This window comes from Scardinius erythrophthalmus, assembly GCF_964197995.2.
Source record: "Scardinius erythrophthalmus genome assembly, chromosome: 14".
Lineage (NCBI taxonomy): Eukaryota > Metazoa > Chordata > Actinopteri > Cypriniformes > Leuciscidae > Scardinius > Scardinius erythrophthalmus.
In genome coordinates, this window is record NC_138234.1 from 16,852,165 (window position 1) to 16,878,494 (window position 26,330).

Genomic DNA, 26,330 nt, shown 5'->3' on the forward strand with positions numbered 1-26,330 from the left:
AGCTCTGAGAGCCATTTTTGTTTCATGGCAGAGAGCACGGCAGCTCTCATTTCAATGCTCTCAGAAGGGACTCAGTAAAAGGTAAGACTCCTTATTTAAAAATTATCTATTTATTTGGAGAAGAAAGCGTGGTGTTACAACAGTATGTATGGCATTTACTTCAAGCAGCTAGGTTTGCCATAAAGACTCCGTATATAGCATATGCTCAACTACATTTTAGCCAGGATTTTTTCGTATTAGTTTTTCACAAGTAGACACCCAAAGTGGGGCTGAAAAACGTCTGTTGTTTATGAGACGTTTTTATTCAGCATAATTGCAAGGTAATATTAAACCGGTAAGTATTAGACCAGTGTTTATCTCCCTTTTTCGCCAGATGAAGGTTCCTCTATTGTGTGTTGCATCGCCATTTGAAATGTTATTGAATGTAATTCTGAATTATTGACGTTTACTGATACAAACCCCGGGTTTCGCTGTATCATTTCGCCTCTTAAATATCATTCGATCTGTTTTAACGCTTTGGCTGCTAAGGAAGATAAATATAGCGAGTAAAGACCGGATCTGTGTATTTTCGAATGCGCTTGGTTACGTCAAACCTAGTGAAGTATCGCAGTTAAGGGGCGCTGTGCAATCTAGCTACTAGACAGATGTGTCTGTATTCATGCATGTGTTGTGAATTTAAATACAGACATAAATGTAGAATATAGATCCAATTACAAAGTCATAAAAGAAAAGGAATATGCTAATCTACTTTCCAGTTAAACTGTGTAAATTGTTATAATTTGTGGGACCTGTTGCGATTTAGGCAAATTAATTTTCTAGTAAATAAAATAAATTTAGTAAAACTACAGATTTACAGTTTCTTTTCCATGTTTTGGCACAATTAGAGACCAGTCATAACAGCATAACATGTTGCGAAGACGTTTGTTAAAGAGCGCAGTATAGCATTGTTGTAATTATTCTGAATAAACATCGAGCATTTTAAAAGAGTATTCGCTCTCCGTAAAATTGTACATTTTTACGGAAGTAAAAAAGACGGAATTTTACGGAAACCTTTTTAAGGTATTTTAAAAGACTGTTCATGCAGTGTGCATTCTTTAATGTTAGGCTATCTCTTTGTGAAATTGTCACACTGTAAGCAGTCGCTAGTGGGACATTTTTGACTTGTTACGAAGCATCTCGGACCATGAGCAATGTTAAGCCCGGTATACTTAAACTTATATATATATATAAGCAGGCTTGGGAGGGTTACTTTAAAAATGTATTCTGTTACAGTTACAAATTACTTCCTAAAAAAATTATTCAGTAACGTAATCCAAGTACTATAATATGAAAGTAATGTAACTGATTACTTTTGGATTACTTCAAGGTCACGTGTATAAAGTCAAGCAAGAAGAAATATTATAAAAATAAAAAAAACTTTTATTAAGAATTTGGTCCAGTGTACAATATTTTCAAAATATATACACAGGCCTGAATATAGCATATAAATGTGAAGGGCTATACAGACATCTAGTGGCTAATGTATGGTATTACAGATTATTTTGTTTTATTTTTAACTAATTTTTAACAAAAAAATAAAAACAACATTTAGTTGTGTAAAATAGTGTTGACTAAAGCCGTGATCTTTCTTAATTTGCCAGACTGAACTTGGGGCGTTGGCAGTGGGAGTTCCCCTACGTTACCTAGACAGCGAACATCCCGTTACGTGAGAAAAGATTAAAGGTATAGCGGAGGATCTTTCCGAATTGTAGATAAGAACTGCCCCCTCTCCACTTTTTGAAAAAATGCACATGCGCAACACTCTACCTGCTCCCGAGAGGGAACGCCTATTAAACGTGTGCGAGGTTCTCCTCGTGCACGCTCTGTTTACAAGTTGCTGTCGGCATCGCTCATACAAGATTACTTTCCAAAAGAAGATTTGCACTTTTTCTCCAAATAGCATGCCAAACTTTACCTGTCGAGTAGAAACTTCGCGACTGAGGCATCAGTGGGAAGCCCAACCTGTGTTTTCAGCACACGCCATCGTGTGAAACAATCTCCCAAAAACACTCTGATCTTGTTTCTCTCTTCTGAGGCCTTTCTCTTCTTCTCATACAGTTCGTACAAACTTTTTCTCTTGCGACCCTCAGACATTTTCAAAGGACCCGGTGAAACGGCGAGCTTCAATGAATGGCTTAAACCATAGCTCTAGCTCACCACCACACATAAACACCTGAAAGTGCGCATGCGCAGAAAGCGAAAACTAAGGGACGAGCACGTACGACGGCCTTACGTAAACATATCACCAGAATGATTGACACTTAGGTGGACCAATAGTATAGACTACCCACCCGGAAAAAGAAAATCCTCCGCTATACCTTTAAGAAAGGACATTTTGGGTACTAAAAAAAGCTACTCTCCTAATTTCAACAAAATAGCAGCGGAATTTCCATGAATTAAAAGCGATTTTACCCACAGGCAGTATCGTTTCTACTAGCAGCAGTGATTCAGTCTGCATCTGAGGAGATTGTAGAAGGCTGTTATTTGCGCATGCACCAGCGCGTGGCACACGTGAGTCATTACTGTAAACAGAACCAGGAACTACTGTATAATCAAGCAGCGCTTAATATAGTGTTATTATGCCAAAATACTTATTTAGTTTCAAATGAAACCATTGTAATCCTGAAAGTATTCCCCCTTTTTTCAAAATGTAACTATAATCTGATTACAACGTTTTTTGACGTAACTGTAACGGATTACAGTTACTGGATTTTTGTATCCTGATTACATAACGCCGTTACATGTATTCCGTTACTCCCCAACCCTGTATATAAGTATACGGTATACATCTTTCAAAGTATACTCCTTGGTCATGAGCGTAGAAAGATGCGTACACACTATATATTTTATATCGTTTTTAAGCACTCAAATCACTCGCAAATGTGCCATTGTATGCGTATCATCTGTGTGGACACAAAAATTGGGTTGCGCGTAGACTGCCACAGAAATCGGACGGCTGAAGTATACTTTGGGCTTTAAGCAGCATGGTGAACCAATGTCAGTTTAAAACAAAGGACTGATCCCATGAAATTGGAGGTTGGGTAAGCATATATTAGGGATGTGTTCGATGACTAATTTCATTAACGTTTAACAGAAATTTTGCAACCGACTAGTCTAACCCCGCCTCCCGGAGACAGTCTGTATGCAATCCATTTGAAATGGAATACTTAATCTATGAGCAGTCAAGTCCCACACTGAATGCCGATTAAAAAACCTTCAAGCCATCCTAGTGTATGACTTTCTATTTTTATCCGAACACAATCGGAGTTATATTTAAAAATATCCTGGCTCAGGTTAGAGGTCACTCTTCCACCTGAACTAGACTCGCGTACGGCCTTTACCGGAAGCCAGTGATTATAGCGCTTTCAGGGAACAATATATCCCAGTGTGCATCGCATTGACATTGGCTAAAGAGTGTGTAGCATAGTGTTGTCAAAAATATCGCTATTTCAATATGTATCGATATCTGAAACTGTTCCAATACTCCTTTTCTGCACTATCGATACACAGATACCAGCTGCATGTTCTCACTCTCTTTTCTCTCCGACGGCGATGCACACCCTCTCCTCTCCCTCACTCGTCTCATTCACTCTGGTTGAATAGTGCTTGTTGCGCATAATTTTAGTCATTCCTGCAGGTTTGGCGCACACACCAAAAGCGCGTGCACCACTGATCTAAGTAGCGCTCTCAAACAGCACACGAGTACCAAACTGACTTCTTCTTTTTCATGGCTTATTACGATTAAACAATCAAAATTGTCAAAATGCCCATCTTGCTGAGTATTCAGGTAAATACAGTTTGTTTTGGAATGTAAATAGTTGAGAAAACGCATGTTGTGTAACAGTATATTGGATCCATGCCTAAGCTCTTAAAGTGACAGCAGCCTAACAATCCTGCTGTCGTCTGTCATGTTAATCAAAGAACAAAAGACAAAGAGAAAATCACTCGCTGCTCTTGTTTGAATAACTCTAATTGTAAGCATTAATCTGTATTTAAAGGTGCTCTAAGCCAGCGGTCCCCAACCTTTTTTGCGCCACGGACCGGTTTAATATCAGACAATATTTTCACGGACTGGCCTTAAGGTGTGGCGGATAAATACAACAACATAAAATGATACAACCAGCATAAAAACTGGGGTATTTTTTAAATACAATAATAAACGTGAATCCAATGTGTAGGCCTACTTGCAACTTTATTAGCAGCGTCCTCGTAACATCGCGCCTAAAGACAACTGAGAAAGCCTGAACACAAACAAAATGCCCCCCAAAAGAAAAAAATCTCCATGTTTTCGGTGCTGATGCATTCATGTAACATGTAACGGTGGCGCTGCCAATAAAGCACCTAAAAGCTGTCACAACGAACCGGCAAAATTAATGATTATGAATATGTAAAATATAGCAGGAGACATTTTAATTGTTTACTAATAAACCAGTTTTTTTATGTCAGTGTCGGCTAGAAAGATGAAGTTGACGATGCTGACTCGCGATCTTCGCAGTAGTGAAATGCACATTTCATACGGATTACTCAAGCAGCAGCCTGTTTTCTTTCGTTTTGAATTGTTCTGTTTAAAAGTAGACATTTCAAGCTTTCTATATATGTCTCAGATCTGTGAGGCAAGTAGGCTACCTTATACGCTGAGTTTCGGTTCATTAATGAGACGAGCTCCAGGTTCACGTGTCGTTGCCTCCGTGTCGTGATTATCTATTTTCTAATATATTTACTTCTTATTTATTAAATCCAGACAATTGGTTGATGAAACATTGATTAAAATTAAGATACAATTAATACAAAACGAAATAAAATTTAAAGACAGGCTTTGTGCTTTCTGCTTGAGGTCTCGGTGAAAGTTTTAAAGCAGTATTTTAGTGCCGCTTTCAGAGCGTTCATGTCCGTAACGGAGATTTGTCCTGTCTGTAACTTTGTAACTTTTTTTTGACTGCTGAGACTTATAGTCCGGAAAATACGGTAAGTTATTTATTCTTTCTGTGCGGCCCAGTACCAAATGTCCCACGGACCAGTACCAGTCCGCGGCCCGGGGGTTGGGGACCCCTGCTCTAAGCGATTTGAAGTATTGTCAAACAAAATGGAGGCTAGCTCGACCCTCCTTCCTCCTCATCCCGTCCCCTCCCCTTCCCTTCCGTGCTTCCTTAAACAGGCTTTTCCGATGTTAATTTGGGACTTCGCGTTCCTTCTCCTTTTCCCTATTCTTTGCTATTTGTTCATCGGAACGTCATCTCTGGTCGTGTGTCGGCCATATCAAAATTCAAGAGAATATAATTCTAACGTTAGTCGTTGTCGTTGACTAGGGATGTCAAAATTAATCGTTTCTACGATGCATCGCGATGCAGACAAGGACGATTTGGTATGGGTTCAGTAATAGACCATAACCGATTATAATGTACTGATGCTTTTCTGACGTCATTTGTCGCGTACATGCTTTGTCACAGTAGCATACAATGGCAGAGGGGAGGTGAGACGTGAGTGCGAGAAAATTAAAAATGCTCCAACTACTTTAACAGCCTAGGCTACATCTGGGCACATTTCGGCTTTTATGAACAGCCTGGTAAGCATGTCCTGCAGAAGACACGCACTGTGTGCACTCATGTCACACACAAATAGAATATGCAGAAGGTAATACCACTAACTTGATAAACCACTTTAGCCGTTTTCACCCCGAGCTGTTAACGCTTGGCAGAGTCTGACTGCTGCTAGAGATGCGCGGATGAGCTCCAACGTCACCCAAATCCGCAGCCAAAAACAAATCATCCACCCGTCCCAATAATTTTCTCTGATTTAAGTATCCGCACCCGATGGTCAAATTACAATTATTCTGTGTTGTTACGTGTAATTATAAATGGATGATCGTCACCTTCAACAGCGGACTCTGCGACAGTTGATGCGCGCATCTTTAATGGTAACATAATACACTGATTAATAGCGCTGCTTTTAAATGAACATTTCTTTAAAACAAAAATTATTTGACAGATTTTCCTTTTCTTAATAGCATAAACAAGCTTTACTCCCTTGAAACTTAAACTGGAATGTCACTGTTTCTATGACTGAACAGGCGAGCACACATCACTTTTGAAGTAAAATTGAAAATTGAGGATGCAGTGCATAGTGATATCGAATTCAACTGAATCGATGACATAGGCCTAATCATAATCGAACCGAACCGTGAGACCAGTGGAGGTTCACACCCCTATCTTTGACTAGGACATCTCTCCTCTAGCTAACTTCCCTGTTCATGCTTCTCTCTCCTCCACTCTCCACACCCCCCTTCATGTGCACACACTAACCCCCCAACCCCCACCCCCAAATCATTCTTGTCGGTTATTGGCTAGAACACTGTTTGTTATGTTTCGTGGTCCAGGCTAGGCCAGTTTGTTTTTGTTGCCATTTGTGGAGCCTGGGCTGTCTACACAGGCTGAGTTTTTTTACAGTGTGTTCAGGGACAGGCAGCTAGTGGATAGTGAGGAGATGTTTGCTGTGTGTAACAAAAAAAATTCAGGCCAAACAAACGCGTGACATCGCTTAGAGCACCTTTAATTTTTACAGTGAAAACTATCCAGTTATTTTACACTTGATAACTTTCATTTCTGTAGTAGTTCTTCTTATTTTTATCTTCCATCGCATTTATTTGTGCTATTATTGGCAATTTGTTCTTATTTTAAGAATAAAAATTATTTTTTTTGTAAACGTAAGCTAGTTCAACGATTCAAATAAAGCCTCCCTGTGCTGTGTGCAAGCTAAACAAAATTACCCAAATTATCAAAAAAATCTAAATAACAAATGATCTGTATGGTGGTATATGGCAGTTTACCCCGTGGTATCAAATGTTATTGAGTATAGATATTTTTCAAGGTATCGTATCAAAGTTGGAAATTCCTGTATCGTGACAACAGTAGTGTAGCATTCTGTTCCACATATTGTGAATGAACATTAGTTCAACATCTTTAAATGTGTAAATTTATGAACGTGCTCAATAAATTTGTTTATTAAATGTTATGAAAATATCTGCTGAACAGCATTCTGTTTGTTTTTGAGGTATTTTGCAGGTTAGCAATTCTTTTATAAATTACTTCTGGGTGAAATTGTAAACATCGAATACCATGTAGCCTACTTTTATGATATGGGTTCTAGGGGTGGAACGGTACACAGATGTCACGGTTCGGTTCATACCTCGGTTCAGACATCATGGTTCGGTACGAGTTCGGTACAATGGAGGGAAAAGCAAAACAAAAATGCAGAAGGCAATTTTTTTTTATTGTGCATGTCTCAGGCTGTACCACCTAGTTGTCATACAGTCTCTCCCCTGAGCTAGCTGCAACCATAGATATCATATAAAGGCTAGATGTCTCGTCCGCGCTGCTGGCCAATGGAGCTCGACATCCGCACACGGCGGCCATCTTACCACAGGGTGCTCGCTCTCTCATAACATGGTGCATGTACTTTTAAATAACCATAACTTGCTCAATTTTCTACTGATTTTCAAACGGTTTGGTTTGTTATAAACGTCAGAGATGTAGCTATTATACTGCATACATATGAATAATTATGTTCAAAATGTTTAAGCATTCAGAATTATAGCCACGTTAATAACGTTTGTAAGAAACCAAACCGTTTGTAAATCCGTCCAGATTTCAGCGAGATAAGAGGATTTGTGTGCGTGCTGCTCACTCACCTTAATTCACAGAGCCCTGTGGTAAGATGGCCGCTGGTGATGCCGGAAGTGACTCCGCCTTAAGACATCTAGCCTTTATATGATATCTATGGCTGCAACAGCCTGCCCTGAAGTGTGTAAAGTAAGATGTAAACAAAATAAGACAATCAGCTATAAAACTGAAAATAAAGCATCTCTTATTTATGTGCGGACTCACGTGCGCGAGGGTGCACGCGGCAAAAATGTCATCATTGCGGTGTGGGCGGTCGTGCGCGTTGGGTGCGCAAGGCCACATTTCGTGTGGCGGTGTGCAGTGCACAGCTTTTTAACGCGCGCGGCTCCGCATCCGAAGACACACGACTTCGAGACGAATCTGGCCGAGCATGTACATCTCACAGCACCGGCACCCAGTTCTTGCGTCTAAATTAGTTGCTTACATTAACAAAATGAGCCTACAATAGCAGACATAAGCCCTTTAAATAAAAATGAATGGCCATGTTTTATAAAAAGGTTCACAAAACTAAATAGCCTAAAAATGTTTAGAAATTATATAAGATAACGTTAATTTAGTTGTAGGTTACGTTCTCATATCCATTTTTTTTCTAATGTCACAAGGAATAATCTGGTTTACTGCTTTACACGATTATTTTGTAGTGTGGTTTTGGTGTACTAAAGTGTTGTTGTACTAAAATAAACATTCACGAATGTACCTTCTCACCGCTGATTCCTGATGGTTTAGATGACAAGTTACACTGAGTCGCACCCTGTCGTTTCAAAGAATAGTACATCGGCGAGCGCTAAGTAGAAATGCCTTGTCCATTTGGAGAGGCGCGCGTGCGGTCAGCGGAGGCACTGCGGAGGCAGGCGAAAGTATAAAAAAAACTATCTTAGGGCGGGGCTACAGATTAGGTGTCCTTAAAGAACCTGCGTATCTAACAGTAGTTCCGCATTACATTAATTAATTTGCACGCGAGTTTTATTTATTTTTGTACCGTGTATTCTCCGTGTAAAGTCATGCACCGAACCGTGACGCCCGTACCGATTCGGTTCAATACGAATACATGTACCGTTCCACCCCTAATGGGTTCTAGTGTTATTTTTCAATGCACAATGGATTAAGTTAGCCTAGATCGTATGCAGTGCAAATGTCGTGTAATCTCTTCAATGCACAACAAAGTTTGTTCTTGAATGCAATGCAAAAGCTCATATGTTATGTCTCATCTTTTCAACGCACTATGGAATAAGTTAGATATTGCATGCAATGCAATGAAACAGAGCATGTTTGTGTAGGCCTACAACATTTTTAAAGAGACCAGAAATATACTTTACGTTGACACGATTGTTTGGCTAAACATATTGCAAGTGTGTGGTCCGGTTTAAAACCTAAAAAGCACTGTTGTTGATGTGGTGGTATGAAATCCTATACATAAGGGCCGATAGATTAACCTTACCAAATTTTATTTTTCAGATAACTAGTTGCATGCTAGTTGATAGTTGATGCTAGTTGATAACTAGCATGCTTCTTTTCATACAGTTGTTCCACCCTGACAATAATAAACCCGAAAGAGAACATTGACTGAAGAAAACACCCCTTGTGGTATTGCTGGAATAGGGCATTCTTGTGCTACTGACATATTTCAGAATCTAAAAATGTGCTCAAAGTAACAACTAACATGCGTAGATAGAAAGTGTTTGCATACTTTCTAGTTTCCTGAAGCGTTTAGTTCTGACACTAATAAAATACAGCTGCCTCTAATGTGCAGCAAATCTTGAAGACTTTAATTACGGTAGTGTTTTCAGGTGTGTTTGATTAGGGTTGGAGCAAAACCCAATAGGACAATGGCCTTCTGGACCGCATTTCTATAGCCATGATTCATCAGGCAATTCACAAACTTATTCACCACAAAATATTTTTTGCTTAGAAACAATGCATTCCTATGAAGCTATTCACACCCACGATGAAGCTTTGGTTGATGAAAGACTACAGTATGATCATTTTACAGATTAACAAAAACCTCACTGATTAGTAAATTCTAGCTATTTATTCGTTCTCATAACCTGATAATTCAGTTGTGCCAATAAGACATCTATTTGATTTGTGCATTTGCATTTGTAAAATGTCATTTTAGAGTGTTGGTTATCTACAATAGTGATTTCACCAAATATCAGTTGTAAGCTTCATTTACATTTGAAAATCGAATGGAGTAGTTGAAAACGACTGTCTCTGAGCGACTACATTGGCTATTTACACCTAAAATTAACATCGGACTCTGGTGGACGAGGCGACATACAAGTGTAAACGAGATCCAAAACATTTTGTGATCTGATCTAGGGCTGGGACGGTATGGATTTTTTCTTACCGCGGTTGAAAAGCAAGAAATTCCCGCGGTATTGCGGTAAACCGCTTTAAACCTCAACCCCCCCCCCCCCCCCACCTACAGTGACCTATTGACTAGAGTGGGCGCGATCAGCTCCGGTAGCCGCGTCGCAGCCGTAACGCGCCGCAGATGTGTGCAGTGTAAATGAGGGGTTATAGTCAATAGCCTACGAATGGAATGTTATTATGTGTCATGGAACAACTTGCGAACGGTCAGATTTGCTCCATCTTTTGATGATGTTTTGTTTAGAAAATCTTGAATCCATGTAAGACACAATTAATGTTATTAGACACAATCCATGTCATTAGAATCAATGAATCTATCTATGTCATTAGACACAACGTGAACACATGTGAAGGCCAGTGTTTTTTTTTTTGTGTTTTTTTGCGGTGATGACGGTGACAAGCTCAGACCCGCGGTAGGTGTCACGTGACAGCGGTATTGCGGTAATGCAGTAACCGTCCCAGCCCTAATCTGATCAACCATGGCAGAAACATCTTTAACTTCATTTACATAAACTTTTGAGAATGAGAGGGGTCCAGAGAGGCCATTGAATGGTCCCATTCACACCAGGTGCAAACAAATCTAACGTTTTTGTTGTTTTACTGAACTGCAAAGAAAGCAGACCAACCAATGGGATATGAACTAGCGAAGAACTGATGGATCTGCCACCAATATTTATTGGCCAATTTTTGATCCATTTAAAATGGTTTGATTTATTAATTAACTCAACTGTGAAGGCACTGAGTTGTATAATGTCTGTTGCATAATCCAACGTTTTTCTCCGGATAAAATAACTAATGGCTCATTTCCACTGTATGGTACATTCGGGTCGGTAAACTATAAATCGGCTAGCGTTTCCACTGCCAACAGTACCCTTACTTGACAGGCGTGGTGTAGCCTATGCCGGAAAGAAGCGATCGGCGTCATTTTCGCGCGAAGAAATAAGCAACATAAGCAAGCAAGCAAGCAAGCAACATAAGCAACAACAACGGATGACATACAGCAGATCTTGTTCTTGCTTCTCGGCACGTTTATCACAAGAAGCCAAGCACTGACATTAGGCATTTCTCAATACCAAGTACGCAAAGTTCGGACTTGCGAAGTCCGACTCGGGAGAAAGGCTCCCGAGGACGTGAGTCCGGTAATTCTGCAAATGGAACAGTGCGTTCTTGAAAGCGTCACTCAGCTCTCTGCTACTCCGGTTATCTCTGTATGTATAATTTAGGCAACAATAAAACTAAATATGTTATAAAACACCACAATGCGTCTTTTCGTTTTCATTTAAAGAAATCTTAAACATTATAGCCACACAAATGTGGTTCAGGCAACGCGTATTGATTATATTCACTGCATGTAACGTTAGCCTATTTATAACAAAACGAAATATAAAACACAACCCTGCCTTTTTGTTGAAATATATAGAAATATTAAACATTTTAATATGGTCCAGGCAATGTGCATTGTATTAAACAACAGATGTTGCAGTAAACATTACAGTGATCATCTTCACTGTAATAAAATAAAAAATTACAAAACTCAACCCAGACTCTTTTTGTTCAATTTCAGTTTTATCAATATTAGCCATTATAAAAGTATAAGTAAAAGGTACAAGAAGCTATACAATAAGAAATAAAGCAAACAATTCAGTCAAACATGCAAAGTCAGCGCTCTAACCTTACAACAGTAAAGTTAAATAGCTTAAATATAAAAAGTTATGAAACTTCACTTAGCCCTCAGCCAAAACGATTGGCAAGGGAACAAATTATAGATTCACGAGACCAAATATCCCCCGCTAGATATACAAGATTAATTATTTCTCATGTTTAACCAATACAGAGACGTCAGAGTCAGCGGCAAACGTCAGAACAACTTGGGGCCCGGAAAGCCGTGTTTTAGTGCGCAAATACTGAATTGAGTTCTTTCACTTCTAATTCACATAAAATTGTATTCATAGGCTATACCGGTCTTGGCAAGTATCCTTGTCCTAAATGAACGTAAATAGTTGTGAAAAAAATGCTTGTGTACCAGCATATTGGATTCATGCAGCGTAGTATTCCTGCTGTGTTAAATGTTAAACAACAAAAGAAAAAAAAATTCATTCACTATTCTTGACTAAATGACTAAACGTTAGTCGTCAAGAAGCTTAGCCGACCCAAATTTTATTAGTCACAGAAAATAAACAGCAAAGTCACGCTGTCCATGAGGGTCAGATCATTAATGGTGGTTCTTTGTGGTAATTACAGTATGCCGGGCAGGAAATCCAAACATTCGCCTATCATCCATCAACCTCAAATATGGCTTATCATTTGAAACATGTAAGTAGTAACTTTACATGTCTGCTTGTGCATTTTGAAAGGTGCATTTCTCTCTAAAGGCGCGTTCAGTAGGCTACTGCGGAGAAGGCTATAAATGACATACCCAAAATAAAAAGGTTGCTGCTCATAAGTCATTCTGAATAGACACATAACCAACATATATTTAGAAAGCCAACACTTGAGTTTACAGTTCAAGACTCAGAATTACTCCGATTGTTATTAATATGGAGATATATAAGCTAACATATTAAGAATATAATTTTTGAATGTGTAAAAATATTTGGTGGATGTGGTATAACAACTTATAACCACAATTATATGCTCATGTTTCATTTAAAATCTGAGGATTATATCTCTAAAACTATACATTTTATGAAGCATTTTATAAGACCATGTCATGTGAGATTTTAGAGAAGGCTGATGAGATGCTAATCAAATATTTTATTGCCCTGTAAATAGAGGTCGACCAATTCATCGGTTTTGCCGATATATCGGTACTGATAGTTGATTGGTGGAACTAGGCTATCGCTTATCGGCTGTTGCTAGAGCGGCTGAGAAGGGTGCGCTGTCATTACACAGAGAGAGCTGAGAAGAGACCGCTGCCATTATACAGAGCGAGAGCGGCCTGTAGAGGCAAAATAACAAACTATCACTGGCTGAGTTGTTTATTGTAACACGTGAGGCTGCACAGAGAGCGCGGACACTACAGATGCGCGTTTAAAACACAGACAGCGAAACGGTATGAATACAGAACACTACAGTCCATGTTGCCATATCATTATAAAGTAATTAATGTGTTGACTAGATGCTGCATATGCAGAGAAAGAACAGCAGTATATTTGCTGTCGAGGCTGAGAGGACTAACGTTAGTAGCAGTTACCTCAAGCAGTAAAAACAATGTGACAAAAACGCACGCAAACCTAACCCAAATGTTTAAAGGTGCTCTAAGTGATGTTGGGTGACGTCACTTCTTGTTGACGTTTAAAGTATTGTCAAACAAAATGGAGGCTAGCTAGACCCTCCCTCCTCATCTGCGCACTAACCCCCCAAACCCCACCCCAAATCCTTCTTGTCGGTTATTGGCTGGAACAATTTGTTATGTTTCGTGTTGCGGGTGAGCCCAGTTTGTTTTTCTTGCCGTTTGTGGAGCCTGGGCTGTCTACAGAGACCGTGTTTTTTTACAGTGTGGTCAGGGGACAGGCAGCTAGCGGATGGTGAGGAGATGTTTGCTGTATGTGATAAAAAATGTTTTGACCTAAAAAACACATGACATCGCTTAGAGCAGGGGTTTTCAAACTGTGGGTCGTGACCCATTTGTGGGTCGCATATTGGGAAGAGGTGGGTCGCGCAGCCACTATTGGCTGCAGCTAAATTTACGTTTCATGAATGACACACACACACAAACATTTTGCACTATGTACCAACGTTAAATAGAAATCGCTATGAGATCGCATTACACAGGAGAATTCAAATGTCACGGAAAGGCGCTGCGTTTCCCAAAAGCATCATATGCCTAAGTAGATCATAAAACCGTTGCCACTTATGGTCTCTACGATCAGCTTAGCTCCCGATGCTTTTGGGAAACGCAGCAGAGACCTGAATCAGCCTTTCATGACATTTGAATTATCCGGTGTAATGCGATCTCATGCAGAATGCAGAGCAGTGATTGGAGAAAACGAGTTTCTTCTTGTTAATAATGCGCACAGAACCGCTTAATGAACTGCACCGCTCTGAGGCGCTGAAATTGTTAACACAACATGTCGCAAGCGCGCGCTTCATGAAACAAATCGCATTGATTTCTCTGTCGTCTGTTCAACACAGCACTGTTGTCTTTCAGAGATATGGTCGTCGTAAGAGTGCGTTGTTTGCGTTCCCTTGCATGCATTTTGCTACAACGCAAAAAAATAGCCTATATATAAAAAGTATTTCACATGTACTAGGGTTGTGCCGATAGACGATAGTATCGTGTATCGACGATAGACAGAGATATCGCCGATGGCAGATGCCTTTGACGATATCAATACGATAATTGTCTCGTTTTCCTATTAATGTATTAAATCATTATTATTAAAGAAAATATTTTTTAAAACAGACTTAAAAAAACTACATAAAAAAACTACATCCCACAACGAAATTTAATTGCAAGGTGATCCATTCACAAATTGCCAAGAGTGCTTGTTTTAACAGACGCATCATTCTTATACAGAGCCAAGATGAAGACGCGGCATCGTTGTTCGTCAGTATTTTGTTTCCATAGCACATTAACAAAATATTTAATGACAGTAAAAACACTAAAAACAGCACAATTTCAAAATATTAATTATAATAATATCAATAAAACTTTATAGGCCGCCTAGGCCTAATAAAGTCTTTAGTAGGCTACACGAAGCATCTGTGAAACTCTGCCTGTGAAAATCACAAGCAACTTCAAACTTGTTTAACAAGAAATATTATTCTATTTTTTTCCACTGTCAATAATGTAAGTCCACAAGAGAAATATTAAGCCAGTAAATTAAGATGCTGTAGCCTACCGTTATATCCACCGTCGTCTCTGAGGGAACGCGCAGTTAATGCAGTTAAAGCGCAGTCCGTTTCTGCTTTCGTTTTCAGGGAATGATCGCGTTTACATGCACGTTATTAACTCGATTATGCTGAATAAACTGACAATGCATGTGGTCATGTAAACGGATTAACCCATTTTCCTTTATCAGAGTCAAGTCATAAATAAGTACCGATCGACTTTTAGATTTTTGCCTCTGATTTCTCCCGGCATTTAAAACCCGCGTTATTTGGGCTTATTGAAGTGCGGTGCGCATAAGTGAAGTGCATCCAGACAGAGAGAGCACTGGTAGGAGGACATATCGCAGACTCCGACTCTTTCTTGGCCCAATAAATTAAAACGTTCTCATGATCTCGTGCAGAAGCAGCCTACAGTCAAAATGCTGCATCTGTAACGGCATGAGGGGATCATGTGTGTCCGTAAATTTCCCGCTGACATGTTGAAATATACAAGAATGGTCAGATACAAGAATGATTAGGATCTTTTTTTTTTTTTACCTCACTATACCAGGAAATAACCTGATTTAGCCTATTAATAAACACTCCACCTTTGCTAGCAAAATAGAAAAAGATTCTCATTTAAAACGAAGTAATAAAACAAGCAAATTGATGAGTAAATAAGCAAGTTAATAATCAAATAAGTAAGCCCCGCCCCCCTCACGATAATATCGTGTATCGCCGATCTCACAGGCTGACGATAGGACGATATGAAAATGGAGCATATCGCGCAACCCTAACATGTACACACATGTCTCCCACTCTTCACACACTGATAGCAACACCGCAGCAGAAATGCCAGCACAGGCATCCAGTATCCGTAGTTTCAGGTGCTGCACATCTCGTATCTTCACACCATAGACAATTGCCTTCAGATGACCCCAAAGATAAAAGTCTAAGGGGGTCAGATCGGGAGACCTTGGGGTCCATTCAGTGTGTGAAGAGTGGGAGAACAGGGTTGCATTGACAATCCAACACAATGGGCAGCACATTGAACACATTTTATAAGTGGTCAGAAACTTGTAAATAACTCATGAACGAATAAAGTTATTAAGCACACCATTGTTTTTCTTGTGACATTACCAATAAGTTTGATGTGTCACATGGCCCTCTTCCTATTGAAAAAACAAAAGTTGTATCCAAGATGGCCGACTTCTAAATGGCCACCATGGTCACCACCCATCTTGAGGAGTTTGCCCCCTCACATATACTAATGTGCCACAAACAGGACTTTAATATCACCAACCATTCCCATGTTATTACGGTGTATCCATATAAATGGCCCACCCTGTAGTTCATGAAAGCTAGCTAATACATCCTTGTAAACAAATGGGACTTGCAAAGTGTTACCTATGAAATTTACATATGATTGTAGGTTATAGCTAAAGAAACACACATTTGACCTGTAATATTTTAATGTTTAAATTTTCTGTAGAATTCGTTCTGTACAACTTATCATTTTAATATATTCATTTAGCACATTTCAGTTCAGCACTGTTTTACTTGGAGTGTTATGTTTGTTTTTAATCCAGTATCCATTTTTAAAAAAATATCGGTTGATTAATCGGTTATTGGCATGTACGGTCAAACCTAAATATCGGTATCGGCAAAATCCACTATCGGTCGACGTCTACCTGTAAACACCTACTTGCAGTCTAATGTCTGCCGAGTTGAACTGCTCCATTCATGTTCTATTGTTCTTACTTGACGAACCTTTCACACCTCTGCCGGTGTGAGACTTAATCTTCATTACTCTTTTGTTTACGTATTCAGCCATTATTAGCCTTTATTCTGCCATTACATGGCTTGCCCATCTTCACCACTTTCATCCCACTATACATTAATCCACCTATTATCTGAAGTCTTTCTAGAAAATAAAACAAAAATCATATTCTTGGGACCTTATGTGAATTATTTTAACAAATTAATTATGAAATGGAATAGCTCCTAGTGCAACAGGTGCATTAGATCTACAATTAGTATCAAGCTACATAAGACAATTTAAAAGATTAATATTACACTTTTAATCAACTCACTTTAAACCACGATTGAGTGTTCGTATTAACTTCAGATCGCGATCTAAGTATACCCAGTTTGTCCAGATCAAGTGAGAGTGTGATGTTTTAAAGTGCAGTTAGTGACAAAAGTTCAAATAAGAGAGCAAGTGACTCATATCAGTGTCAGAATTAGTCAATAGTTCTTTGTTTAAAACGGTATCGGGCCAACAAAAAAAAAAAATCCTATTGGTGCATCCCTAGTATGAACCTTTTTCCTGAGTCACTGCTACTGCGCAATCCAGCATCTTGGTGGCAGCCATTTTGTAATTGGGCTGCTGTTGTCTTTGTACCCTTTTCCCACCCAAATATTACTTGCTTTTCTCTTTGGAAATTGCTTAATGTATATTTGTATAACAATACCTTTTGTTATATTATTCTGGCATAAAAAAGTGCAATTTGTTTGTACAGTAAAATATTACGTTTGTGCTTGTAGATATTTGTAACATTGTTCTACTCTCAATCCTAAATTATATTTTCTTTTAGAATGCATCAAAACATCTGGCTTTATCTGCTTCCTATCACTGTTTCTATTGTAGAGCTATTTGACTGTTGATTCTCCATCTCGGTCAGCAGACCAGCTAAAGATGTTCAGGAGTGAATCCGGTCATTATTTTAGATGTGGATTTTATTTTAACCTTTGTAAATGGCTCCTTATTGTTTGTAACTCATTAAATGTGGTCTTGTCCAAGCACTTTACCCTGCAATTTTCAGTATGGAGCGGGTCATTCGGTTTGGTGCGCACACTGGGCTCAACGCTAAGGATTTTTTTCTACTGGCCCGGTCAGGCCTATAAAATAAATCTAGTATTGTTCTTGTTATTTTTTATACATGTAGCCACAATAAATAAGGTGATGACACCAAAAGCAACTAGATTAACTCAGCAAGTAATAAAATGGGAACAAATGATCAAAAAATTACGAGCAATAGCACAAATACAACAGAACATACTTTTCAGGTTTTTCATGTAGGTTTAAAAACAGGAGATTTTCAGGTGGAGAAATTGTAATCTAATTGTACTATATAACTATAGATCAACCTTTATTAAAGTTAATCTGAAGAGCAGTTAAAGATGCATAAATAATGTTTTAAAATGTTGAAAATCTAAAACTTAAATACTGTTATTTGAAATTATTTAAATGATACTTTAAATGTGAAATTAAAACCGCCAGGAGGTGGCAGTGAGTCATTGAGATTCAACCGATTCATTCAAACGGCTGATTCATTCGTTAAGGCAGCATTTTACTGTCTTAATGAGCGAGTCATTGAATCATTGATTCAGCTGATTTGTTCGAAAAGCTGATTCATTCAGTAAAGATACATCGTTGTGTGTTGCTCAGAGAAGCAAAACAGTGCTGTGGACTTTGTTTGAAACTATTTTCTTTGTCGGAATAGAGCGAAACCGGCAATTTGATGACTAAAATGTATGTTACTTAATATTAACTTGTTTATTAAACTGTACGTTGTGTAAAATCAATATCGCAGTTAGGACTGAAATGGTAGTCGACAATAAAAAATTGTCGACAAATATGTTTGTTGTCGAGTAGTCGTTTGATCTCATGTGACCTAATGTAAGGGCCTGCAATATCGCGATTTGACCGCTACGCCGCTAGAGTGTAATGCAGCCCTTACAAATGCTATTACGGTAGAAGAAAAAACTTTACTTTTACACAAGTGCAAACGTATCCAAACTAGCAAGGTGTGGGAAAGTTTCACCAAACTTCAAACCAAGAATGCTGTCGTGTGCAATACGATGCAAGGCGGAACTTGCTTTTGGAGCACTTAAAGAGGAAACACCCCGGCACAAGAGGAGCCGGTGAGAGGTGAATGTTCTCCAGCTGGAGCTAAACAACTATCAGTAGCCTAAATCTCTTTATTAGAGAATGCAATACTACTACTAAGAGTAATAACATTAACAAAAATAATATAATTAATATCATGATTTATTTTGCATAGAATAAAGCTTGATCGAGCTTATAAAAATTGTTTGCAGATTAAGTCTGTACTGCAGCTTATTAATTTTTGTTTATTTTTTTCTATTGAAAGAGAACAGAATAATTTAAACAATGCTTAGAGGGCATTTGTGTGTTATTTGAGTTGGACAGAAATCTGAAAACTTAAAGGGAATGACCTGTTTAGTTGGCTCAAAGTTCATTAAAACAACCATTTCAAAAGCTTAGTTTTTTTATATTGTAGTTAGAATATGTATAACTCAGTGTTTTAACTAATTGAAAAAGCTGAATAATCCTTCCAAACGTACTGATTAGTCGGCTAAATAATCGGCGATTAGTCGATTAATCGTTCTAATAATCATAAGATTAATCGATTATCAAAATAATCGTTTGTTGTAGCCCTAGTCACAGTTGTAATCATGAAAAACGGCGCTCTAACTACACTAAATGATATATATATGACATACAGGGGTATTTTTGCCCCTTATCTTGAATCTGGGGGCATTCTAGAAGCATTTTAATTGACTAAATCATGCCGTAAAAGCATACACTCTGTGCACACGTGCTAGTCTAATCTACCAGACTAGCTACATCACGTAGTATAGCCTATGCGTGCACAGTACACTCAATAGGTCTGTTTTTGCATGGTTTTTGTAATAAGAGGGACATACTCGATAATGTCAGACCGTCTTAATTTTGAGTTCTATATTACTCTTGTAATTCTTGTAAGACTCAATCAAGAGAAGAATCGACAAATAGCACCGACAGATGCCAACAAACACAGACAATCACCAGATTACAGTATGTTACTTTAATCCACGTGACATTCCACGACCTGACAAGGGCCGATTCTGCATGTTCAGTCGATGAAAACAAGCTCTGACAGACGCTTGTTTCTGTCACCGTCTATCTGTTCAGTGTGAATTGGCCTTATGACTCTGTCTGTAAAAACATGTAAATTAAGATATTTTTCTGATGTTAACCAAGTTTGGTAGAGTTGATGACTGTTGGTTGTTTTTTTTTCCTATGATAAAGTACTTTTGGTGATTGTAGGTATTGCGAATTCATTCCTTAACATTTATCAAGTATTTTCTATCCCAAATGCATTCCTTATCCTTTATGATCATCAATCATCATGGACTTCATAATTGTACTTGGGAAGCAATGTCACTTGGGATATTAAGACTTGGTTTCATAGATTGCATCTGGATTTCTTTTTTTTTTTTTTTGTCTTACTGCACTGATTTTTTTTTACTTGTTTACACTTGAAACAAATGTAAAACATTGACCAGTTTTAACAGAAAACTCTTAAGTTCTTTCTGCGCAAACTTCAAAAACGTGAACTCTTGAGAACGCTGATGGCATGCACATGCGTATTACGAGTTCAGTCTATAGGTATGCGCGTTTGAATATATGTGCGCAGGCGTGTAGTCCTTCCCTACAAACCAACCCTCAACAAACTACTTGTCTGATTACTTGATCACCCTACGTGGAGTCCTAAGCAGATCGTGCCAAAATCAGGCTGATATTGTGTAGTCTGAACCCGGCATTAGTGTTTTTTTTTATTGTTCTTATTTTTCAGCGTGCCCTGAAGTTACGTAAAAAGTTTCAGGACAGTGCTCCTTTAGCTTCTTTATTTATTTATAGGAATGCACTGTAGGGTTTGCATAGACTAGTTGACTGTAATGCTTTGCCATGACACTTTAAGCTTGACGTTGACTAGTCACTGGTCATGGCCTATAAGAGGGGGCAACAGGATAAGAAATCTTTAGTCAACCAGTTAAAATGACAAATGCATACTCTGAGAGCACTCCACAAGACGTGCTCTAAACTAACGTGTGCTGCATTGTAACTAGGCTGAACGATTTTGGAAAATAATCTAATTGGGTGTGTTTTTTTTTTTTTTGAAATATAAGATGTAGTTTTTCCCGTCTTTTAAATCCCTTAAGATATAACTGACTGTGTTAACATTAATTTTGCGTTAAAGCATTTTGAGATGAAAGTACCTACATTGAACACACACGCGCTCTTTACAAAGCATAACTTTGCTTTTCATTTATTACTTAAATCTCACTTGAAATACCACAGCAAAAACTATTAGCCTACTGATAGTTCAAACATTATTAAAGACAAGTGAACAGTCATTAATAAAATAACAAATACACAAATTACAAGCAGAGATTAATACTAAATTACAAAGTCTAACAGTAGTAGGCTATTCAGGTACAGAAACTAGGCTAATAATTAGGCCTAAATGTAAAAAAACACTATTTGTTCACTGTAGAAATCAAATTAAATCATATTAAATCATATTAAATTTGAAATGTAATCTGCAAAATGAAAATGCAATATGTAAAATGGCAATGCATTTCTGTATTTAAATGTACAATTTCTATTACATTTGTGCAACGTTTGGTGCAAAATGAAAATTAAATTATATAATTTACATTTGCCATTTCATGTATTTTTTTAAATATGTTAAAGGCCGTGTTGCAGGGTTTTTTTTTTTCATCGAATTTGTGCTATTTACTTGTTGGTAATAAACATTTAAACTGTTATCCATTGTATTTTATGTCGTTGGGTATCACAAAGCGGAATATAATACGAAAAAGTAGAGCGGTTTGCAACGACTCTCCTTTCCCCCACAATGTCATTACGTCACGTTGGGGAGAGAATTTACCAAAGCCCGCGGCCCGCATTGAGAGTGACTAGAGAGACGAGTAGCAGACGAGAGTATTCAGATAACGTTAGCGCAGATTATAGATAAATAAATAGATATAGATAGACAGACAGATAAATAGATAGATAGATAGGCTAGTATAGAGAGATAGGCAGACAGCCAGATAGCATAACGTTAGCAATAGCATAGATAGCTAGCAGCTAGATAGATAAATATATAGAAATATATAACGTTAGGTAGATTGACAATGGTGAACTACTGTTTGTGCTGGGTTTAAAAACTCTTGATGCTGAGTGAGGCACGTCACATCTGGTGTGGGGTGAGCTCCTCGACCAGCGACCAAAACACACTCACTTCCCTACAGCACAAGCTTTCCAACGCAGTTTCCATGGGACGGCACCACTCACACAAGCACCTGCTAAACACAGCGACAGACACGCGGCGGCTACGTTTGCAACAACATTTTCACCGGAGGAAGAGATAAACGCTTAGAAACACCCATATAGCTAGCATGATGCCTATTTGATTCTATTTGTAGATGAAAAGAAAAAAAAAGGGTCGTTATTGTGCACTGCTGCTCGTAGACTATAACGTTACCTCCAGTGCTCATTGCTGCGTTGTTAAATGATAGCAACTCACCAGAACACTTCACCAACTCTCCACTCATTCTCCTCGGACCATGCATTTAATTATTAAGTATTTACGACATTGTGGTGGCGTTTAATTGCGTTCAACTCGTAAATACGATCTATACGAGATGACTTTGAACGCACCATAATACTAGGCTGAGGCTAGCTTTCCTCCACTTCTCCCCAACGTGACGTCATCACCGAGTTGCGTAAAAAAACCGTTAATACCAAAAACGTAAAAAACTGGTCTTTAAGGCCATTTTTGGGACATTTTAAAAATGATATACATATCTTGAGTGATTTATGTACCCATTAATCGACAGTGGTTGTTAACCTGCAACATGGCCTTTAAAATACGGTTTTACCTTCTAGTTGATCTAGTTGAGTCATGGTACTGTTTAGACCCAAAACAGCCAATGAAAAAACAGTGTTTTACCAAACTACATCAGTCTGATGTTGGATGTTTTAGAAGGAGTAGTTTAAATCTAGGTCTACATCTTTAAAGATACAATCCTAACTAGTAACTACTTGTCTGTTTGAAATGTCTGCTGATTTATGTTATGGCCAACCCAGTTGAACTTCTAGTGTTTTAATAAAACACACTTAATCTTTTATGTGCAGAAACTGTTAAACATTGTGTTGCTGCTTTACAGAAGAATGTCAACTGTTCTTTGTTTGAGTAGCCCAACATATCAACATTGGCTTTACCAAAGCTGTGTGTTTGGGTCATGGAACTGCAGTTGGAATCAAGTGAAAAAATTCCTTTTGAAAGCAGTCATGTATTTTTGCTATCCATTTGGTGCTATTTTTTGCAGAATTTATACTTCACCTTTAAAATTTCCACTACCTTTAAAAGTTCTTCATACTAGCTAGCTACTATAAACTGTAATTTATATGTGCATTCATAAATCATCACCATATCCTTTTCGTATTCACAGACACCTGAAGTCCTTATGCATACCAGCTGTGAAGGTGCACCATGAATTTTGAAGAGCAGGGCATGGGGAGGGTAGTCCATTCCTGGGCCAGATTTGCCCCAGCTGGACACACTGCCCTCGAAGAGGCCCTAAGGGTCTTTAACCCCATGTCCAAGGATCTGTCAAACACTGAGAGACAAATGATGTCCTTTCTTCAAGAGCTAAGGAAAGAAGGAGCCAAGCCTGTGATTTTGAGGAGCAAAGATGTGTACGGATACACGTCTTGCACCACGGAGCCAATCTCTTCCAAGATTGGCAGCAAGGTTCAGAAGGTGCAGAAACCTTGCAAGAAGCGAGGACGGAAAGGTTCGAGCAAGACCAAGGATGTGAATTACTCAATGCTCAGTAGAGCAGCAAAGGACATTCTCCAAAACCAACCCAAGATCCTGCTTACCAATCTCTCGGTGGACCGTCTTAAGCAGAATGTTGCAGCGGCAATGCTAGATAAACATTCTGTTCAAGCGCAGCAGTGCCTCAAGCTAACAAACATAAAGGGGTTGAGCGGAGGCCACACCGCAAGGTTGCAAATTCACTTTGGTGCTGATTCAAAAAGCGCACCCAGTTTTGCTGTGGGACGGCCGCCCGATCGCTCTGGAATTCCATACTCTCCCACAGAAAATGGCAGTCAGACATCAAACGTAGTTGCCTTGGACAACAAACGCGTTTTGTCATGTCCGTTCAAAGTAGATGATGCCCTTATTGGAGACTCTGCCCCAGTAGTCTGTCAAAATGGGTTTGGTCTTAAAGATGGTAGCATTTATAAGAACATTGAAATGGTATCAGGTAAACCTGATGTGATGACCAGTGGTCTAGACAATGGTTCAGTGAGGAGACTCCATTTTCAAAGCTTCAACTGGTCCCAGTCGACACTCACCAATGGACAAGACGTTTCTAGACTGAATGGCAATGGTCTCGAGTGGAAGGTTATAAAAGTCGACGATTCTGTCACAGATGAGGAGGTGAGGAGGAAGGCACAGAAAATCTTGCAAGTTAACTTGTCACCTGTGATACAGATCCATCCCCTTCTTGACTCTGTATAGACTTTTGCTGGGGATTTGTTTTCGTTTCCTCTTTTGTTAAGTTTCCTTGTTTTGCAGAGTTGCGTTTTTTTGGAAACAAACCCTAGGTTAACTCTGGATGGGAGCATTACAGTTACCTCCAAATTTTGCAATTATCGTCAAGTAGTTACTGACATCATAATCCAAAGATGGGATGCTTTTTTTCCTGCGCTCAGTATTTTGTTTCCCTGACACATCCCAACCTACTTTTTGTTTTTTGTATTTTTTATCTAACTTCTGAAGGATTGGACTGATGAACAAACCCTTATTTATGACTATGCAGTTCCCAGAATGCTCCTTTTGTTGGAATATTGTGGGCATGGACTGCTGTCTTACTGGATCATGGGAACAGACTGAATTTGTAGACTGATTTATTACATGCTACTGCTTGAAAAGACAATGATAGCCCAAACTAAGTTAGTCTTCATGGTTTTCTACATCCTTCGATCCTGTTGATGTCAATGTTGCCCAGTTTTTTTTTTGACATCACCAGTTTTGTAATGCGTTAGTCTGCCGGCATAGACTGCATATATTTTTGTTTAGATTCTAACATGTTCAATTTGGGGACACTTTTTTGAAGATTAATTTAATTTCAGGGCAAAATAAATGGCCTTATTCTTTGAGAAGAGTGAAAAATAACTGAATCTTTGTACTCTTTCCTTCTCAATGTACTTGTTTCATTCTGCAATCCACTACTCATAAATTCCTAATTTTTTTCTTTAAATGTGCCAACCCTGGTATTTCATTTCTTTTAAAGTTTTCTTGGTGCCATGAACACAAGGAATTGAAAAAATAGAACAAATTTGCTTCATTTTCTGAGTTCTCAGCATCCTGTCAAGCAGTGGACTTGCCTGTCCATTGATTGAACGTACCTCAAACACTTGAATAGGATTATGTTGTTGCCCTTAATCCTGTAGTTGATTCTATATCTTTCATTCCATACATCCAGGAGTTGGTTGGTCCATGTTTCTGTTCGTTAAATTGTCATCTTGATTGCCTTCTACACGTTTAACCAGATTCTGAAAATGATAAACTGAACTTCAATACGGTGGTCTTGATCCAGCACTAATTAAGGTGACTTCGAATGGTAGTATCTTATTGGAGAAGGCAAAATGCATTCAGGTTGTCCATTAAGTCTTGCTCAAGATATTTTATTAATGTCAATTTTCTGTCTCACCAGGTTTCATTTGTTGAGGATGTTCATGATTTATGTGCATAGAGCAAGGCACAACAGGATGGAAATTTGCTTCTTATGCACAAGAGGAGGAAGAGATACGTGAGATTGAAGTTAGCATTCAGCAACGCCTAAGGCCTTTGGTTTTTAAAGTTTTTTTTTTCCCAAGCTAAAGTAGATTATGGCAATGCAGCAGTGTATTGGTGCCACAAGGCAATCGTTTAGAATTTATTCGAGATTTAAGTTGTGAGTTAACCAACATATTGGTCCTGTTAAAAATCTTTCATCCACGGTGCAAAATACAAGCAGAATTTATTTTCCTGGTTTTCAGTTTTTATTTCCATCCAGTTGAATCTGTGACACTCAAAAGCTGTAAATGTCAGTGTTGTATCTTTAGTTACTGTTATCGAGTTGTGAATTAAAATATGTTTGAGAAATGTTTGGTGTGGATTACTGGGGTCTCAGTGTGTCCTTTTTTAAAAATGAACAGGCAACATCAATCAAAAATATAGTAATTTTGATATCGCCATTAGCTGCTATATCAGGCTTGGTCATGGTTACATAATGTTATGGGCAATGAAAAATGAAATTAGTTCTTCCTGCTCTAAAAGCTGCTATGTTCAAAGCCGTTTTAAAATATCTAATATACACATCAGAAAACTGCACATATTGAATTTTATATTATTATGCAAAGTTGCTTGGCAACCATAAATACTTAATGTTTGGCTAATGAACTTGGCAGATGTAAGATGGCTGATGAATTGCTTATTCTGATTATTACTATTTTTTTACGTTGTTGTGTTTTGCCGTATTGATGTTACTGCTACAATAAAGGGGGTTTAGCCAAAAAGC

The 26,330-nt window shown here is 38.5% G+C and overlaps 1 protein-coding gene across 3 annotated transcripts; it reads left to right on the forward strand.

Annotated features, from left to right (window-relative positions):
- Positions 1–25,930, forward strand: ccdc71 (coiled-coil domain containing 71). Of its 3 annotated transcripts, XR_014031545.1 has the most exons (4): positions 9–81; positions 23,208–24,205; positions 25,254–25,378; positions 25,485–25,912. XR_014031545.1 is itself a non-coding variant. In XM_081384511.1 (3 exons), the coding sequence occupies exons 2-3, from the start codon at positions 23,249–23,251 to the stop codon at positions 25,521–25,523; spliced, it is 996 nt and encodes a 331-aa protein (XP_081240637.1). In that variant the 5' UTR covers positions 1–81; positions 23,208–23,248; the 3' UTR covers positions 25,524–25,930. The 3 variants fall into 3 exon arrangements, 2 of the variants coding, with proteins under 2 accessions (XP_081240637.1, XP_081240636.1); XM_081384511.1 differs by lacking the exon at positions 25,254–25,378 and having other exon boundaries at positions 1–81; positions 25,485–25,930; XM_081384510.1 differs by lacking the exons at positions 25,254–25,378; positions 25,485–25,912 and having other exon boundaries at positions 7–81; positions 23,208–25,114.
- The last annotated feature ends 400 nt before the right edge of the window (positions 25,931–26,330 follow it).